This window comes from Chrysemys picta, chromosome 1, assembly GCF_011386835.1.
Source record: "Chrysemys picta bellii isolate R12L10 chromosome 1, ASM1138683v2, whole genome shotgun sequence".
NCBI lineage: Eukaryota > Metazoa > Chordata > Testudines > Emydidae > Chrysemys > Chrysemys picta.
The window spans coordinates 114,850,477-114,870,967 of record NC_088791.1 but is presented as its reverse complement, the minus strand read 5'-3'; the positions used below and the strand labels follow the sequence as shown (position 1 = coordinate 114,870,967).

Here is a 20,491-nt window from a genome sequence, read left to right as displayed (position 1 = left end):
GCATGTCTGGCTGAAACCAGGCAGGGTACTGAAGTCCCAAGCTCCCAGGGAAAACTAGCTCAGAGGTAGTCTCTGCACATCAGGTGGCAGTCCCAAAGGGGGTTTCTGTAATCCAACCCGACACATCCATCTGTTTAGAATTTCATTCTACAGCAGACAGAAGGAAATGTTCAACAGTCCAGATAAAAATCCAAATGTCAGGGTGAAGGCGTTTCCATTGATTCCACTAATTAAAGACAAAACCGTGAAGCTCTTACTCTGGCAAGATTTTCACTAAAGCCAATAGGAAATTAGCATAAATACAGGGTTTGGCTTTGGTTTCCTGTGAGACGTTGGGCAAGTCAATTCCTCTCTGGGTGCCTCATTTTCCCCCATCTGTAAAATGGAGATAATGATACTGACCTCCTTTGTACAGGACAGAGAGCTATGGATCAAAAGTGCTGTACAAGAGCTAGATATTATTATAAGGGGCCAAGCCAATCTGCATTGCAGCACAACTGAGTTCTATATGCTTACACCAAGGATGAGTTTGCCTCAAGGGGGAAGACCCTTGAGTGTCTATAATCAAAAATTTGTCAGTAAATTAAGTTCTAGCATTTCATAACGGATGAGGTGTTAACTCCAACATTCTGGCCAAATTTCAGTTTAGGTAGTTACATTCTGCCTACCAAAAATCCACTACCTAGTTTTGACTGGAGAAGTGAAGAGAAGAAAGGACAGACAGTGTGGTCTAGTGGCTAGGGACTGGACTTCACTGAGAGTCAAGAGATCTGAGTTCTAGGATGAGCTCTGCCACTGATCTGTGTGATCTTGGGCAAGTCACTTCATCCTTCTGTGCCTCTATGTCTTCACCCACCCTTTGTCTATTTCATCTATTTACATTGTAAACTCTTGCGGGAAAGAACTGTTTCTTACTAAATACTTGTATAGAACTTTGCATGATGGGCAATATCTCAGTACAAATAATATTTATGATTGTTTATCACTTGCCTATATAGAGAGGTTTTCTGATGCTAAATGGGTAGCACAGTTCACCCAGAAATGGCAGTATTTTAGTGGTGGCGAAATGATCAGTAGAGATGGGCAGATACTATAAAAAAAAATCCTTGAGGAGCTGAGCAATTTAAAAAAAAAAATACATTTGCTTTGTATGTGTTTGTCCCCCTTTTGTCTTTACTTTCAGCAAATATTCTAGCAAAAATGTTTGCAGAAACAGTGAACTTCAAGTGAACCCAGAGAATACTTTGTTAAAATTAAGTATCTGAAGAAGAAAGTTGAATTTAAGAGTTACGCCTATGCAATCTGGAATGGAAATACACCATAGTACCTATATCAGAGCTAAGCAACATGACTTATATGTTTCAAGTACTGAATTCACACAATGAATTGCTCACAAAGAAACAAAAACCCCGTGGACCAAGTATTATTTGATAAAGTTATTCAGCAAATTCCATGAACACAATGAATTCAAGGCAAACATAAGCAATGTACATATATTCCACAAACAATGAGAGAAACAGGATTCATTGAAAGATTTATTCTTTGTGAATTACTTAAATCGCAGCATCAAAATCTGTTCCCAGTTACACCCATGAAAACCAATGGTTGTTAATGGAGCTCTGGGAGTCTATGTTGGAGCAGAATTTGGATCATACTCTGTAAAGTGTTTTAAGATCCTTTCAGATGAAGTGTGCTATATAAATATAAAAGGTATTGGGAAACACTATGGACTGTAGAAATTAATCCCATTAATAGTGCAGTTAGCCACACTAATTTGGGTAATATTCTGCCTACTGAAATTCACTGCATAGGTTCTGTGAACCAAATTTTCCAGTGATTTTCTTTTCAGCCAATGGGGTTGTATTACAATAATGGAACAGGATTTGGCCCTATGTTGTTCTTCAGTTTTTAGTGTGTGGCTGTTTGCTGTTAACTTGCCCAAAGTGGCAACATTTCAATGGTGGGCAAAGCATATGTTAACATATCTGAATAACTCTAAAATCCACCTGGCAACAGGGACTAAATAAGATTAAGATCTTTATGATTAAATATTTTCCATTCCAGGATTCTACAATAGGACTGGCGCTACTTTACAAGTATTCATGTGTCTTAGAAGGAGAAATGAGACAAATTATTTTCATTTAAAGATATGATACTTTCCTTCTCTCCCTCCAGAAATTAAATGGTGAAGTAGAACGATGGACAAAAAACTTAACAAAATCTAAGCAGATTTAATTAAAGAAGCTTCCCATTTTATTGCAAACAGACTGTCCCACTTAATCTTCCCACTCTTTGTTTTCTCTCTCAGGGCACCTTTTTGTGCAACTAAAGCAAGACAAACTGAGGTTCCAATTAAACTCCTTTTAAAATATATAGCAGCTACCTTCCAACATCTGTTAAAAGAATTCATGAACCAGCACATTTGCAAATTAATTTCAGGATTTCCAACACCGATTGTCCTGCTTTCTTATTTGCTGCATTTTAAACTGTGGTAAGACAGACTGTTAGCATTTCTCAAACTCTGGGTCATGACACTGAGGGGAGTTTCCAGGAGTTGCACTGAGAGGCAGCGAGTTGTGGGCCTAAGGTGGTCACCAATAATTGTCTGGAGAGAGAGAGAGAAAAGGTGAGCGTTTGCTGCCATAAACGGTCTTCTGTCTTCCATTAACACACATTTGCTTAGTCACTTGCAACTGGTTCACCTCAGTTACAGAAGCACCTCAAAAGTCATTTAACAGAGGGGTAGTCGTGTTAGTCTGAATCTGTAAAAAGCAACAGAGGGTCCTGTGGCACCTTTAAGACTAACAGAAGTATTGGAGCATAAGCTTTCGTGGGTGAATGCCCACTTCATCAGACGTCTGATGAAGTGGGAATTCACCCACGAAAGCTTATGCTCCAATACTTCTGTTAGTCTTAAAGGTGCCACAGGACCCTCTGTTGCTTTTTGCAAAAGTTATTGTGCAGATTCTCCTGGAATCTTGTTTTGCAACATTCTATGTAGCAGAGTGAAGGATTATGGGATGCCTCTCAGAAGTGACCTCAAATGAAGCCAGTAGCTGGTCAAATATTAAGCTATCTTGTGGGAGGTAAACCCAGGAATACATAGGAACAGGTCCAATACTCTTGTTATATAGAGTTCTACCAGCTGGATGCACACTGTGAGCTTCTACACTGCTGACCAATCCTACAAGGAGTTCTAAAGTCACAGCTGTATTGTAGCCCTGGAAAGAACCAACATTCCAAACATGGCAGATGTTGAGTGTGCCTGCCTTTACACTATGGGAGTTATGTTTCCCCTCCATCCTTTGTCTGTTCAGACTGGATTCTTTGGGGACAAGGCCTGGTCTCTTACTATGTGTTTGTACAGTGCCTAGCACAATAGGGTTCTGATCTTGGTTGGGCCCTCTAGATGGGACAATAATACAAAATAATAAAGAATAATATTAATAATTTCCCTGTTGGTACATCAGAGCCCAGCTCTTGTTTGATCCTTTCAATAGCTTTTTGTTGTTTCAGGGCCAATTTAGGTTTTTTTCATTATGTTTTGGTTTTATTAAAACAAAAATTTGCTACTTTTGAAATTAAAAGAAAAGTAGCAAACTGAAACATTCCAATTCCACTTGGACAAGCAATCTCAGATACAGCCAAAGCAAATGTCCTAGCTGCCTAAGCATTAGGCTCAAGCCACTGAGATACCCTAGAAACTTCAAATTTTATCAGGATCATTTTTAGTCCTTCATTCTTCCAAGCTTAATAAACTGATTTTCCTGTAGTTTATTGAGGAGTGCGTGTTTCTGATTATAATAATAAATAATAATACCTAGCTCCTAGAACAGTGCTTTTCTTCAGTAGATCTCAAAGTACTTCACAATCTTTAATGACAGGATGTTGAGATAACAAATGATTGTGTGGATAAAGTTTCATGGCACTTAAAAAAAAAAAAAAAAAAAAAAGGAAAGAAAGTTGTGCTTTGCTATGGTGCCCTGATGAAAATTTTCTTTCCCCACCCCGTCTGTTATATCATAGTTCTCCTCTTCAGAGGTAGCTGCATTTCCAGTGGTTCTTTATGTTTACAAACTATAAAGCATTTTGTGATTCTTTAATATGGAAAGTACTGTAGAATTATTATAAAATACCATTAAGTTCTATTGCTTCGTGCCTGATTAAGGATCATGGAGCAAGATGCAACGAATATTTTTTTATTTGCCTCTGTCCTCTGAAGTTAAATCATCATCAATAGTTGAAATAAGGATTTAAAAGTCTAACCTCTTCTCAAACAAAATTCTCTATTAAATTGAAGTTAAGGCTGAGAATGCAGCTTAGTAAAATCCTTATATTAACCCTATAGTTAGCACACAAAAAACCCCAAGCATTAGAAACCCAGGAAATTCTGTGGGGATTAAACTTAAAAGAAATCTGAGCAGCATGATAACTGACCATTCAGTCACTGGGAGGGATAGAACCCAAGACTTTCAGCACTGATATCACTCTAGCAGAGTGAGTGAGCTCAAGTGGTGGAGGCCTCTGCATTTGGCCACCAAAGCAACCAAGCAATTCAGCACATGAGTAATCCAGCTGCGGTTAATGGGATGCTCATGTACTAAAAACTAAGCATGTGCTTATATGCAGTAGTAGTAGGCGGTTATCCTCCACATGGAGCAGCCGCTGGAGGACGATGGGGGAATGACACTCTTTACATTAGTAAGTATGGAAATCATAGAATATCAGGGTTGGAAGGGACCTCAGGAGGGCATCTAGTCCACGCCCCTGCTCAAAGCAGGACCAATTCCCAACTAAATCATCCCAGCCAGGGCTTTGCCAAGCCTGACCTTAAAAACCTCTAAGGAACGAGATTCCACCACCTCCCTAGGTAACCCATTCCAGATTCCACCACCCTCCTAGTGAAAAAGTTTTTCCTAATATCCAACCTAAACCTCCCCCACTGCAACTTGAGACCATTACTCCTTGTTCTGTCATCTGGTACCACTGAGAACAGTCTAGATCCATCCTCTATGGAACCCCCTTTCAGGTAGTTGAAAGCAGCTATCAAATCCCCCCTCATTCTTCTCTTCTGCAGACTAAACAATCCCAGTTCCCTCAGCCTCTCCTCATAAGTCATGTGCTCCAGCCCCCTAATCATTTTTGTTGCCCTCCGCTGGACTCTTTCCAATTTTTCCACATCCTTCTTGTAGTGTGGGGCCAAAACTGGACACAGTACTCCAAATGAGGCCTCACCAATGTCGAATAGAGGGGAATGATCACGTCCCTCGATCTGCTGGCAATGCCCCTACTTATACAGCCCAAAATGCTGGTAGCCTTCTTGGCAACAAGGGCACACTGTTGACTCATATCCAGCTTCTCGTCCACTGTTACCTCTAGGTCCTTTTCTGCAGAACTGCTTCCTAGCCATTTGTTTCCTAGTCTGTAACAGTGCATGGGATTCTTCCGTCCTAAGTGCAGGACTCTGCACTTGTCCTTGTTGACCCTCATCAGGTTTCTTTTGGCCCAATCCTCTAATTTGTCTAGGTCCCTCTGTATCCTATTTCTACCCTCCAGCGAACCTACCACTCCTCCCAGTTTAGTGTCATCTGGAAACTTGCTGAGAGTGCAGTCCACACCATCCTCCAGATCATTAATGAAGATATTGAACAAAACCGGCCACAGGACCGACCCTTGGGGCACTCCGCTTGAAACTGGCTGCCAACTAGACATGGAGCTGTTGATCACTACCCGTTGAGCCCGACAATCCAGCCAGCTTTCTATCCACCTTATAGTCCATTCATCCAGCCCATACTTCTTTAACTTGGTGGCAAGAATACTGTGGGAGACCGTATCAAAAGCTTTGCTAAAGTCAAGGAATAACACATCCACTGCTTTCCCCTCATCCACAGAGTCAGTTATCTCCTCATAGAAGGCAATTAGGTTAGTCAGACATGACTTGCCCTTGGTGAATCCATGCTGACTGTTCCTGATCACTTTCCTCTCTTCTAAATGCTTCAGAATTGATTCCTTGAGGACCTGCTCCATGATTTTTCCAGGGACTGAGGTGAGGCTGACTGGCCTGTAGTTCCCCGGATCCTCCTCCTTCCCTTTTTTAAAGATGGGCACTACATTAGGCTTTTTCCAGTCCCGGAGGTCCAATCCAGGACCTCCCCGATCGCCATGAGTTTTCAAAGATAATGGCCAATGGCTCTGCAATCACATCCACCAACTCCTTTAGCACCCTCGGATGCAGCGCATCCGTCCCCATGGATTTGTGCATAGTTAAGATCACCTAGACCATACCATGGAGCCTGATAGAAGCAATCTTCAAAATAAGGGAGGCAAATACATTGATTTAGGGAACTAATATGTTGACATCCATGAGAAATAAGAAATCTTGGGCATTGGAAAGGGTGGGGAATGGATACTAGGAGAAAAGGACATTTTCTTCTGATGTATATAAATACAACCATGTCAAGAAACACTCAGAGAAAATTCACAGTTTGCAGTAGGAAAAGGGGATAAACAAAAACATGGTGAACCCTACTGGTGAAATGCCCTCCTCTTCCCCCATGCACACCCTCCAAAACTTTGCCAGACAAAAAAATGTATGTATTGTGACAAAGTTGCTCCTCTATCTTGGTGGGTCCTGCGCTTATTGGTGGATTTTCTTGCCTCAGAGATTGGTTGGGGAACAGCCCAGAGACCTTCCCCTCTGGAAGAACCCACAGTCCAGGTCAATTGGGAGGTTTGGGGGGAACCTGGGCCCACCCTCTACTCCGGGTTCCAGCCCAGGGCCCTGTGGACTGCAGCTGTCTATAGTGTCTCCTGTCACAGCTGCATGACAGTTACAACTCCCTGGGCTTCTTCCCCATGGCCTCCTCCAAACATCTTCCTTATTCTCACCACAGGACCTTCCTCCTGGTGTCTGATAACGCTTGTGCGCCTCAGTCCTCCAGCAGCACACCCTCTCACTCTCAGCTCCTTGCACCTCTTGCTCCCAGCTCCTCACACTTGCACCACAAATTGAAGTGAGCTCCTTTTTAAAGCCCAGGTGCCCTGATTAGCCTGCCTTAATTGATTCTAGCAGCTTCTTCTTAATTGGCTCCAGGTGTCCTAATTAGCCTGCCTGCCTTAACTGGTTCTAGCAGGTTCCTGATTACTCTAGTGAAGCCCCTGCTCTGGTCACTCAGGAAACAGAAAACTACTCATCCAGTGACCAGTATATTTGCCCTCTACCAGACTCCTGTACCCCACTGGTCTGGGTCTGTCACAGTATGTACTAAGGAATCCCCAAGCATTAACTAATCGTTTTTACAACACAGTGCTTACCTTTTAATATTTTAAAGAGTTTCTAAAGATGGATATCAAAATAGCAGCCTACCCAACTCCACAAGCTGCTCTTGAGCGAGCTCCCTGACCTGTCCATAAGGTGTATTTTAGTCAAACACAGGTTATGGACTCAATACAGGGATAACTGGGGGAAATTTATGATTTACAGAAGGTCAGTCTAGATGATCTAGTAGTCCATTCTGACCTGAAATTCTACAAATCTATGGGTGGGGCAGGCAGGCAGCCAGTTCACCACTCCGGAGGTGCCTAGCCAGTCTCAGCAGTTACTCTCCAGCGAACAAGCAGCGGGAAAGGAGATGCCTGGTAAGTGGCTGTGGTTTGTGTAGTGAGGAGGTGGGTTCAGGGTATAGAAATGTACAAGGCTGGTTGTGTTTCTGTGTGCTCGACATTTCCCTATGCAGCTAACCAGTACAGCGGAACAAGGTGTTGATGCACACCAAGATCTCATGGGAATCCTCCAGAGAGATCTTCAGGAAAGTTTCCTGGAGTTACTCAGCAATCCTCCACCGAAGGTTCCTTGACAAAGCTGTTTTGTTCCTCCCCCAGTTGTAGGAAACTTTCCCAGCCATTCGGCAATCACTTGTACAGAGACCAAAGCAGCACACAGGCGAGCAGCATAGGGACCAGAGCAGAAGCCACAAGCATGCAGTAGATGTACCCAGTTCCCTGCTTACCCTCAGCAGTGAGATATCTGCTACAACGACCCCCACCTGTGGAAAGTTGCTTCTATTCATATTACACAGCATGTCAGGCAACTGGGAATCTTCTTCAGTTAGGAACTTCATGATTAACTGCACTGCCATACGCGATGTCTTAATGACAGTTATCAGAGAATAGGAGAGCAGTGTGGGATCCAGCCCTTCTCACAAAGATGCCAGGCTGCACAGCAAACAAGGGCCACTGAAAAATGCTGTGACAGAAAACCCAAACCCATGGAATGCTGGGACAGAAAACAATGCATAATGGGACATTGAACCTGCTCCCAAGATGCACCGCAATCCGCTCTGCCTTCCCACAAGGCCTAGCAACAGACGGTGTTGAGCTAGACTGTGCGATAGGTACACAAAGTGCATTGCTCACACTGTCAATGATAGTGCTCCCTATGGACGTGCTCTGCCGACAGGGAGTGAGTGTGAACATGCAACACTGATTTTTATTATAGCGCTTTTTGCGTGTCGACACAACTTTTGTTAAGAAAACTCTGTAGTGTAGACAAGGCCTCACTTTCTTATGGTCATTCCTTTGCATGCTCCTTCAAGTGAAGGGACTAATCAGTCAGTATTTTCACAGGGATCACAGTGGAGGAGGATTTATTTGATTTCCCCCCCCCCCCCCCCAAGTGTTTGGAAAGAATTTGTCACCTCTCTCAGCATTACTGAGCAGCAATTAAAGAATATTGCATCTTGTGGGAGTCAACTATAATCTGATTTACCTTCTGCAATGGAGATTTTTTTTTATTCTGTGCATATTTGATTTGGGAATATCAAAGGTTTGTGGCTCTGCACACAGAGATCAGTCAGACGCTGTGATCAAAAGGGGACTAACCCACAGTGATCCATGAAAAAATGCCCATGTATTTAAATCTGAGGTTCCCTTAAGGAAGGAATCAGATGAAGTGCTATGCCAAAATGTTAACTCTGAGTCTGAAATTAAAAATAACAAGTGTTGAATCGCTTGCATTACTGACTGAAGGATTTTTTGTTTTTGTTTGATTTGTTTGTTTTGTAGCTTCTCTTGCCCTACAGGTCAGATATGGAAATTGATTCCAGTATCGCTAGCATATGTTTGAGTTCTGCTCTAGATCTGCTTCGCCCTGCCACTTCGCATCACTGCGCTGCTACATTTTCAGTGAAATGGCAGCTGGCATATTGCTGATTGAGAGGACTGGTATTATCTTTGCCTGATTAACCCTCAGAGGCAGAGCTTGCCGTTCTGTTTGTGCAGCACCCAGCACAATGGGATCCCATGCACAGCCATGCCTGTCTGACCACTGCAAACCAAAGCAAATAGCATGTCTTAGTATCTTAAACAAATAGCAACACACACCACAGAAGGAGATCCCAGCTCTCTATCGTAGGTTTTTCTCCAGATCCATGCGCCAGGTGAAAGCTAGAATGTGTATTTCAACAATGTATGATTTTTACCCTGTTCCCAGGTGCTTTTCACTAATAAGAAAGGCATCCATAAGCATGCACTTTGGCATCGGAGCGGCTCCAGGCACCAGCGCAGCAAGCGCGTGCCTGGGGCGGCAAGCCACGGGGGGCGGCGTGCCGCTCACTCTGAGGGCGGCAGTCAGGCGGCCTTCGGCGGCGTGCCTGCAGGAGGTCCACCGGTCCCACGGTTTGGGTGGCAATTCGGCGGTAGGTACGCCGAGAAGCCGCAGAATCAGCAGAACACCCGCAGAAATGCTGCCAAATCCACATCACTGTGGATTGCCCGCAGGCATGCTGCCGAAGGCCGCCTGACTGCTGTGCTTGGGGCAGCAAAAAACATAGAGCCGCCCCTGTTTGGCATGCAGCTTTAAGACTTGCATGGCTTTTCCCTACCTTCTGGAAATTAAAAAAAATAATTGCTGCTCTAATACACACACATTCAAATTACACAGACCGTACCTGTATAGTTTCTTGATGCAATGAAAAACTTAGAGGTCTACAGCATTGGGCATCATAGAGCACTGCCATGGAGGTTCCGTGAGGAAAGTTGAGTCAGTAAGACTTTGTCTAGACTAGGATTTAATGGTGTGTTAGATCATGAGCCTCCCTCCCAGGGTTCACCTTGGATATCTAAATTGAGGTAAAACGACAATCGATCTACACTAGGATTTTACAGTGGATTAGGCTTGTCACACTGTCTGGAGTGGCTCATAACCATGAGTGCCTATCTCAGGGCTGACTTTCAAAAACAGAGCAGATACCTCAAATTGGTGGTGTGATCTATAATTAGATTTTACCAAGCCAGTAATAAATGTGAATACCTGGATCACTATAACAGTCTTACCAGTGAGTCACAGACAGTCCCTTTAGACTTTGCAGTCTATCTTGCCACCCAGAAAAACTGGATTTAGTCATAAACGGCCATTCACACACACACACACACACACACACACACACACACACCCCCAACAACATTCAGGTTCCTTCCAGTCCCAAGAGACCAGTCACTAAGCCCAGTTCAACTGATACCCCAGAGCTTACACCAAAGACAATGCCTCTAGCCAATCCCGTAATAAACTATCTAAAGGTTGATTAACTAGTGAAGAGAAATAAGAATTATTTACAGGTTAAAGCAAGCAAACATATGCACAAATGAGTTGCAATCTAAATCGTATGAGTGACAGAGTTGTAGTGGTCGGTCAATTCAAAGTGTCTTTCAGGGCAGACCCAGGAGGCAAACTCTCAGGGTCTCTGTCCCTCAGAGTTCAAACAGCAAAGAGATGAAAAATCTTCATGTCACCTATTTTTGTTTCCCTCTTCCAATATTCAAAGTGATTGTTTGAGGCCTTCTGCACATATTCTCCATGGGTGAATGGGGCAATTAACAAAGCTTTTCATCTTATGATGGCCCACTTAAATTTTGATAATCCTCCTGGATGGGTGACGGTGGGGATGATTCCCATGCTTGGATTCACACGTTCAGAGCAAAGTTATAAAGCAAAACTTATATATTTTCTCATAGTATGGAATACAGACATTACAAGTGAGATTAATGCACACAGCAATTTACAAGTATTTAATAGGGTTTAAATACTAAATACATTCTTGTAAGACTAATACCTGTTTTGAGCAAAACTATCATGCAAGTGAACTAGTCTGGTCTCCAGCTATGAGTCTGTCAGTTCTTAGCTAATGCCTGCAGTCTTGGCAAGAACTGGCAGCCAGTGTCACAAGGCAATCACGCGTTAGCTTCCTCTTTGCAAAAAGACTTTCAAGGTCACATCTACAGAAGGTGTTATTTAAATCAAGCTAGCTAACATGATCCAACCACACACCTTTAATCCTTGTCCAAATCCAGACAATAGAATCTGTAAATAGGCCCTTAGAACATCTTTATTTCAATTGTTCTTTTCCACTCTCAAACATCACCAGCTTCCTCCAAATGCGGTAAACATACATTTGAGCAGTTGTAACAAGAGGGTTTGAGGAGTATGTAAATACTCATTCTTTATCCTATCACCCACAGATTGTTCACCTTAAACCTCCTTGCAGGAGAATAGCCTGAAGCAGGGGCGGCTCCAGGCACCAGCACACCAAGCGCGTGCCTGGGGCGGCAAGCAGCGGGGGGCGGCCTGCCGGTCTCCGTGAGGGCGGGAGTCAGGCAGCCTTTGGTGGTGTGCCTGCAAGAGGTCCGGCTGGTAACACAGCTTCGGCGGCGGGTACGCTGAAGCCACGGGACCAGCGGACCTCCCGCAGGCATGCCGCCAAATCCGCGTTACCAGCCGGACCTCCCGCCGGCGCGCCACCGAAAGCCGCCTGACTGCTGTGCTTGGGGCGGCAAAATACATAGAGCCGCCCCTGGTCTGAAGCGGCAGTAGCTCTCACCGAACACAAACAAACCATCACCTAAAAGAAGCATACACAACTATCACACTAACAACACACTTCAGTTTAATAATAATAATAAAAAAAAAGCCATTCTGTAACCCCCTGAATTTATATGCCCTGTGGCTAAAATAGGCAGGAAGGAGAGACTAGTGGATGGAGCACTCAGAAGATGTGGGCTCGGCCCCTTGTGACTATGAAGCCTCCCATCAGCATCACACTAACCCACATGAGTTTTTAAAAAAGAAAATTCTACAATTCTCTGCCTCTATTTATTCATCTGTAAAATGAAGATAACGCCTTTGCTCCATAGAGACGTCATGAGGAGCTCAGCTACAGAGATGACAGACAGGCCAGGTGCTTGAGAAAATGCTACAGGGTTAGACCTCTCAATGATTTGATGTTGGCAACTGCATGATTGCCTGCCTTCTCTTAAGTAAGGCTTTAACTGCTAATTCCATACAAATCAATGAAATCTGAGTTGCTGAAGCAACTGTATCCTAATGGTCAACTGCACCAGATCGAAAACCAGCAGGTTATTCATGAATGACAAGTGCTGTCTCAACTCCAGAGGGTGGTTGGAATTTGCCCAAGGTGTGTCCAAGTGCTCCAGGAATAGTCATTGGCTCTTGGTCACCTTCCCCAGTAACAAAGAGGTGAGGGTTGAGGGGACTTTAGGACTGGGCAGCAATGGTGAGCACTCCAATGTCAAGAGCTTGTTTATTAAGAGACTGGGTTTGAACCTCTGCCTGCTTAAAGAACGGCCACCACCTTTGCTTCTCTAAGCCTGACAACCTGTCAGTAGCTGCATCCCAGCATATTATTTGCCATAGACACATAGAGCGCTCTGACTCCAGGGCTAGAGCGCTCTTGGTACTCCACCTCGGCGAGAAGATTAGCGCATTGGCTGAAATGCCCGGGCGTCAGTGTGAATGAGGTGTTGCATTACTGCGCTCTGATCAGCCTCCGGAAACATTCCATAATCCCCTTAAGTCAAGTGGCCACTCGTGTCATTGTTTTGGAATCACTGCAAGAATGCGGATATGCCCTTTGAAAGCTCCATTTCTGACAGCTGGCTGCTTATCTGCTCCGAGATAAAGCAACCATTACTACAGAATGCTGTGTGAAAGAGAGAGAGGCAGGGGGGAGAGGGGGTCTGCTGCTGTCTGAACTTACAAGACAGCATGCTGACATGCTCTCAGTCCCCCAAAAACCCATTCTCTCCCCCCACATACACACAATTCACTCCCTGTCACACCCTACCCACCCCCTTTTGAAAAGCACATTGCAGCCACTTGTATGCTGGGATAGCTACCACAATGCACTGCTCTCTGTGGCCGTTGCAAGAGCTGCTAATGTGGCCATGCCAGTGCGCTTGCAATTGTCAGTGTGGATAGACTGCAGCGCTTTCCCTACTGCGCTCTACGAAGGCTGGTTTAACTCAAAGTGCTCTACATCTGCAAGTGTAGCCATGCCCTAAGGTTATGTCTACCCTTAAACCGCTGCAGCTGCGCCACTGTAGAGGTTCAGTGTAGTCACTCACAGCCACAGAACTCCCCCCGTCACTGTAATAGTTAACCCACCTACCCAAGATGTAGTAGCTAGGTTAATGGAAGAATTCTTTCATTGACTTAGCACTGTGTACACTGGGGGAATTAGGTTGGCTTAACTACACGCTCAAGGGAATAGAATTTTTCAGACCTGGCCTAAGCAAATTGCTGAAGGCCACACAGGGAAGATTGTTAGAGAGCTATAAATTTAACTCAGATCCTCAGTCTCAATCCACTGTTTTAACTACCACACCTTTCTTCCTCTGTATGCAACCTAGAGAAGAACCTTCCAGTCAATTACTAAGAAATTATTTCTATACCGCAGCCTCTGATATCAGAAAAGAAAATTGTGTTTCAGTTCCTTTTTTATATGGACTTATGCTGTGCGCTGTTTCTATAGCAATCAGGAAGAATATAAAAGGAGAGTATGATAAGGGAAAAGAAGAAGGACTTAAGGAATCCATATCAAAGAGCAGAGACACACACACTACAAACTTGGAAAAGAGAACACATCATCAAGAACCTGCAACAAAATGAACGAGTATTCAGTGTGCGCACTCTGCTTTTAAACCAAAACATTCAAAAATTGCCTGTGGATTGGACTTAATGTCCAATCCTGCAAGACACCTTCTGTGAGGTGTTGAGTGCCCTCCAACTGGTGGGAGTTCATAGATTTAAGGCTGGATCACCTTGTCCGACCTCTTGCACAACTAGGGTGACCAGACAGCAAATGTGAAAAATCAGGATGGGGAGGGGGAGGGTAATAGGAGCCTATATAAGAAAAAGACCCCAAAATCGGGACTGTCGCTATAAAATCGGGACATCTGGTCACCCTATGCACAACAGAGGCCAGAGATTTCACCCAGTGAATTCTTGCATCTAGCCCAATATCTTATGGTGGTTGACCTAGAGAATATTTTTCAGGGTACATCTACACTGCAAATGGAAACATGACTAGCGCAAGCCATACTCATGCCAGCTTTAATCTATCTATCTATCATCTATCTAGCATAGATAACAATAACAGTGCAGACACAGATGCTGATGTACTAGCAATCCAAGTATGTACCCAGGATCCATAGCAGACTTGTACTTGGGCAGCTAGTTCATGCTGCTACATCCTCACAATTATTGTTACCTGCACCAGCTAGATTAAAGCCAGCACAGGTATGGCTACCTGATCTGCAATCATATCTTCATTTGCAGTGTAAAGGTACCTTTAGAAAGCCATCTAGAACTTTCCAGGGGCACTCAGCACCCTACAGCATCAGGCCTATTTTGAGGTGAAGGCCAGCAGGCATATTTAATTTCGGTCACAGCAGCAAGTGCAGCACAGCTGTTCCATGTAAAATACAAACATCATTAAACAGGGAGTAGGAGAGGTAATTACTTATTATTGGGTCACTGGAGGAGGATTGTTCAGAAACCCACAAAAGACACAGAGTGTGAATGACATGTATGCAACTGGCCTGAAAAGAATGTATTGACATTTCATACAGAAACAAACTCTGCTCACTGGAAATTCCGCCCTCCCTCCCCTACATGAATGCAATCTTCAGCTGAAATGAAAGATCACTCCCCCCTCTAGCCCTCTTGGCACCCCTACAGCCCTGACTCAACAGCACTAATCATGCGTGCTATATTCGTGTTGACTTCCCTCGCTGACAGACTGAAGAGTTGCAGGATCAAGCCTGGAGAAAGCAGTCTTTTTTCCTAGAAGCTTTGCACCATTGCTCATTTGGATATCTGTAGTATATCTAATTTACCTGCTCTGCACCATTTTTACAGATGGGGAACTGAGGCACAGCAAGATTAAATAGTTCGCCCAGGACTTCTGAAGCAGATAGAAGAATTGAACCCAGATGCCCCGAGTCCCAACATTAAGCACAAGCTACTCCCCCGCCAAAAGAATGTACCTTTGGGAATTTGCATTTGACCATCACTTACGAATGTCACATCTAAAGGGGGAGGGGGAAAATAGACTCATGCATTTATGTTTTCTTCTTTTTATGCTGTTTCAGCAAAGAAGAAAATCTTAATTCTGCTCTTGAAAGGCCTAATCAAATGGGCTGTGAATGTCGTGCATAAATATTTTATCAAACGAAAACACTTCCAGAAGAATGTCTTTCCTTTCTACTCTGTCCGGTTCAAATGAATGTATAAACGGTTGCTGCTGTTTACAAATTTTATATCACCCTGGGAGCTGGTTCAGATGGATAAAGCCTTCCATCATGGTTTAACTCCAGTTATCACACTACACTAGTATCTTTTCCAAACAGAGTGATTGAGCAAAAACAAGCACTCTTAAATGGAATGCAGAATTGCATCAAGCACAGATACCTTGGGTGCCTGCAGCCTGTCGTTGGTGATGAGGTTCTTTTGGAAAGCATTTTAGATATGCAATTTCTTCAGTAGGTTTAAAAGTATAGACACAGATGTGATACCAAACATCCCTGGCTTAGATAATGACATTAGGCACATCTTTGATGTTCGGTAGACTATTATATTCAAGGTTTACTATGCGTAAGAAATGAACCTTTATTCTGTCACTGTTTTCAAGGTCTTCTGTCATGTTAATTGGATTATCTACAAGAGTTATGCTTACCATCAGTTTGTTAGCGGAGATCCACTTATTCTGCTTGATTTTTAAATTCTTACAATGTTCTGGCTATGGACCTCAGCCTGAATTCATTTTGCACCCAATTACCCCATGCCGTCAGTGAGAATTTGGATGTGCAAAGAATGCAAGATCAGACTTGAGATGCCTTATTTTCTATCTAGCTCTTCAATAGATGAACTTTTCTGCCCTGGTAATGAAAAAGAAAATAGCTGCAAAAAGTATATGTGAATGAAATATGACTCAGTGAGTAGACACCTATATACCCCTAAAAAAGAGTTTACTAAATATGGTGAAGAAAGGAGCCCCCCCCCCCCCCCCCGACCTTAATCCACTGTTTATTCCTTGATTTTTTTTCTGTTAAAAGAACAGAATTCATAATAGGACTGCAAGCATAGATGGAACACTTTCAACAAAAGCAATGCACCAGAACAACACTGGAGCCAGACTGAGAAATATGGATCCATGTCAGAACTTCCTCAATTCTCTGTTCATTCTCCCAGTTCCCCAAATTGTTGCCCCTTACACATTGCTCCTTCCAGGCAGGGATTTGGAAAGGGTCAGGCAACAGAGCTTAATGCATAGTGGGAGCTACAACAATACCAATGAAAAATAATGGTCAGTGACTAGTGATTTTGGGTGCCTAATCTGAGATAGCAAAGAGCTGAGCACCCACCCCTGAAAATCAGGTACTATTAAAAATGACTTACAAGTGGAGGCATCCCAAATAACTTTGAAAAATCTTGGCTTATTGATCATGCATGGAGTGCCAAGTCAACATCCTCTCCTCATTCCAATCCCTTTAAAAAACAAACAAACAAAAAGAAACATTTCTTCCATGTCATCTGTAAGCGGCAAGCTGTTTGGCTATGTTTATATTAGTGGTTTTTCTTAGCAAAGATTTTCCACCATTTTTAATGACAGTGCAGTTCCACTGGCAGTAGCAATAGCAGGAGCTGAGCACTGCAAGTCTCCTGTGGATATTTAACACAACTGTCTAACCTTCCACAAAGCAGCTCTCTAAGCTGTGGGTTTAAACACGGATGGCCTCTTCAGCCTTGTGTATGCTGGGGGCTAGTCTGTGCTGAACACTTACGTTGGCATAGCTGTCTCTTGGAGGGAGGGAGGGAGGGAGGGAGAGGAGGAGTATGGGGGTGAAAAATCCATATCCCCGAGAGTTGAAGATAAACCAACCTAACGCTCAGAGCAGATACCACTAGGTCAATAGAAGAATTCTTCTATTTTAAGTATAGATATAGCTTGAGGTTTCCACCATTGCTACCTCCAGTGGGACTGCACTGATATCAGCAACAGTGTATATTTTTGCCAAAAAGCCCTAGAGCAGGCAAACCTTGTGTGCATGCAAGTATGAAACCCACTGATGACTGGGGTTACAGATTCCTCCCTGTCTCTGCCCCTCCTCCCCCATGCCAATCCATAGAGGATACGAGTTGTAACAAGCCATCAGCTAGAGTCTTGCTTTTAGCACTGGATGTCCTGGGTGTGTTGGCCAAAATACTCTTGCCCGTGGGTTACACATACACGCACCTACATTTGCGCACACAAGAAATGGAACACAATGGAATCAAGGGGTGAAAATTCTCATTGACGCCAATAGGCGTTTTGCCATTGACTTCATCAGGTGTAGGATTTCATCCAAGACAAGCTTAAGTGAAAGCTGAATAACTGTGATCCTATTGTTTGTCTTTTCTCCCCCAAGCTTCCTCCCCTCCTCACCCCCGACAGTTGTTTGTTATTCTCACTCATTGCGAGACATCTAAAGTTAGGGCCCAAACCTGCATGCACTGGCTACAGGGCATTGTGCTCATTAATGTGCAGAGTCCTGCTGACTTCAGTGGTACTCCTGACAGTGAACATTGTGCCCATTAGTCAATGCCTGCAGATCAAGGCCTGGAATATAAATTGTTTGGGCCAGTGACCTTCTCTTTTTATTTATTCTGTTACATGCCTTTGGGTGCTCCATAAGCAACACAGCAGAGAGTAGTAGTAGTCTGCACCCTGCTCCTGAGGACAGTGGCTTAAAGCCACAGTCTAGCCTGCAGTCACCAGAATTAATTAGTAAATATGTTTCACAAACAAACTAAAGCAGATTCAAATTACCATCGTAACAGCAGCAGTGCACAGTAGGAACTCAAAATACCAGGCCACAGCAAACACTCATTTTATTAGTAAATATTAGATGCATCATCATCAAATCCTCAAGCACTCCACCATCTCCCTTGCTGCAATTATAGCCCGTGTGCGCTCAGACTTCAAGGAGGATTTGCTTTCCAAAATGCACACAGGGAGCCAGATTCTCAGCTGGTGTAAATTGCCATGGCTCTCTGAAGTTGCTGAAGCAGTGCCAATTCAGACCAGCTGATCTGGACCAAGAGTGCCATTTCTGTACATTTTTAAAGGATTACTCAAACCAGAAGCAGCAAAACAAAGTGTGATTCCCACTACAGGGAATTTATAGCTCTTGGGAAAAAGTTTTTCCTTTAAGTGTAAACACAAAGAAAGAAAGCTGCCATGGGATAAGAGGGAGGCTGCTGGAGCCCTGGGGAAGCAGCGGGGCTCCCACGGCTATTTAAAGGGCCAGGGCGGTAGAAACAAAGGGAGCCCCGGACTTTTTAATAGCCCCCAGAGCCCTGCAGCCCTACCCCAGGGGTCTCCAGAAGTGGGGCTCTGGTGGCAATTTAAAGGGCCTGGGGCTCCAGCCCCTGCTCGGAGCCCCAGGCCCTTTAAATTGCCCCCTGGGGAAGCCGGCTGCCCCAGTACGGGGCCTGATTCAGGGGAATCGCCTGAATCGGCCTAAAGCCGGCCCTGCGCGCACACAATGGTTAGAGGCGAGGGAATCTTCCCCCATAACATAGCTGGGCAGGCATGGTAATAGCTATACTGGCTTTCTGGGTGCTGCTGCATCCTGTGGGACAACAGTAACACCTACGAGCCTCCTACACAGGAGCTCTGGCCAGCCCAGCACATCCACACATATTGCAAGTTCCCTTACGGTGATCCTGATTCTTCCTCCACCCACCACCAAAGCCTTTTTATTGCAGAAGAGATCAGCTGAGTAACCCCCAACCCACTCCCATGTGGCTCTTCCTCCCATCCCTGCAAAACTATGAAGTCATCCATCTTCCATAATTTACCCTGTTTACTCCATTACTTCTCTTGTCATTTCTCTCTTTCCTCAAATGGGATAGTCCTATATAATCTAAAAGAGATTAAATCAGTTGGGCTCTGTAGAAATTACTCTTAAAACTTAGGCATTTAACAGTGAATGAGAACCTTTTAATAAGTACTTTGAATAATCTTACAGTATTTGGGAATATAGGATGAAATCCTGTCCCCATTGATTGAAATGGGGGTAAGGGTCAGGATTTCACTCCTAGTTTTCTATTGAATTCTGCAGGGTGGTTCTAAAAAAAACCATTAGAAAGTTTTTGTTCTATTCAACACTATAGGACTTTTCTGTAAGTATTGGCATCTGGGAGAAGGCCCAGGTTACATGCCAAGCATGTGTGCAGAATAGTACAGCAGCTGGGAAGCAGGTTTGGATCATTTGTGCAGGTTCAACAGCTGGAAGAAGGATCATGAAGTTTGTAGGCAGGTTTGGTACCGGGATCCTTGTCAGGGGACAGGGCATTTGCTAGTAACATGGCACACACCCTGCCAGAGGTAGAGCTAGTCCATTGGGGCCCCCAACCAAATTTTTTGGGGGGGGGCTTTACCTCTCACCCAGCCCCTAAAAATACAAATTGCATTATTTCCACAAAAACAAAAATACAACAAAATAATATATGCTAATACACTTGTTAAAGAGTCCATGTTAAATCAAATTAATTTTATTTTGGGGGTAATACTAAATCAGGGCCCCCTTGAGCTGCTTGGGGCCCTAAGCAATTATTTAGTCTGCTAATGCCTAGTGTCACTACTGTGCTCTGTCACATCCTGCTTATTTTACCCACTTGATAATCCTATTGGTATCAATGGGTTTACCTGGGTTTTAAAGACAAACAGGATTTGGCCCCAAGAGTGGTTTCAAGTTTGGCCACCCAAAGACAAAGAACTGCACCAGTTAGTTCAGTGAATCACCTTGCATTCTTCTGCCTATAAACCCAAAGACAACTGTATTCACAGGGCTCCATTTTACATCCTTGTTCCAACAAGCCTCTTACTGACTTCAGAGGAGGGCCGAAGTAGTCTCACAAGTTGGCGCTGCTTTATACCATAATTAAAAGTGCACAGTTATGTTTATGTATGCTCCCTGCCTCTTAGCAAAAAACAACACATATTAAATGTTTCAAAATTGTATACTGATCCTCCCTCGGTGACCTTCTCAAGAAGATGAAGGCAATTTATCAAATTGAAATAAGGCAAATCAGTGTAACTAGGCAGAAGTACCCAACTTCATTTTAAGGTTATTATAGCAATAGACTCAAGCC

General features: G+C 43.8%; 1 protein-coding gene across 7 annotated transcripts in view; it reads right to left on the bottom strand.

Moving 5' to 3' along the window:
* The window catches only part of PTPRO (protein tyrosine phosphatase receptor type O), a 242,538-nt gene that overhangs the window by 142,709 nt on the left and 79,338 nt on the right, over positions 1–20,491 (bottom strand). Inside the window, exons 2-3 of one of the 7 annotated variants that reach the window (XM_065567408.1) lie at positions 16,751–16,840; positions 16,029–16,230 (exon numbers count right to left, since the gene is read on the bottom strand). The exons of 5 other annotated variants lie outside the window; for them this stretch is intronic. In XM_065567408.1, coding sequence (XP_065423480.1) covers positions 16,029–16,031 — 3 coding nt within the window. In that variant the 5' untranslated portion in view covers positions 16,032–16,230; positions 16,751–16,840. The remainder of the gene's footprint in view (positions 1–16,028; positions 16,231–16,750; positions 16,841–20,491) is intronic. One more of the 7 variants, XM_065567415.1, reaches the window with a different exon arrangement.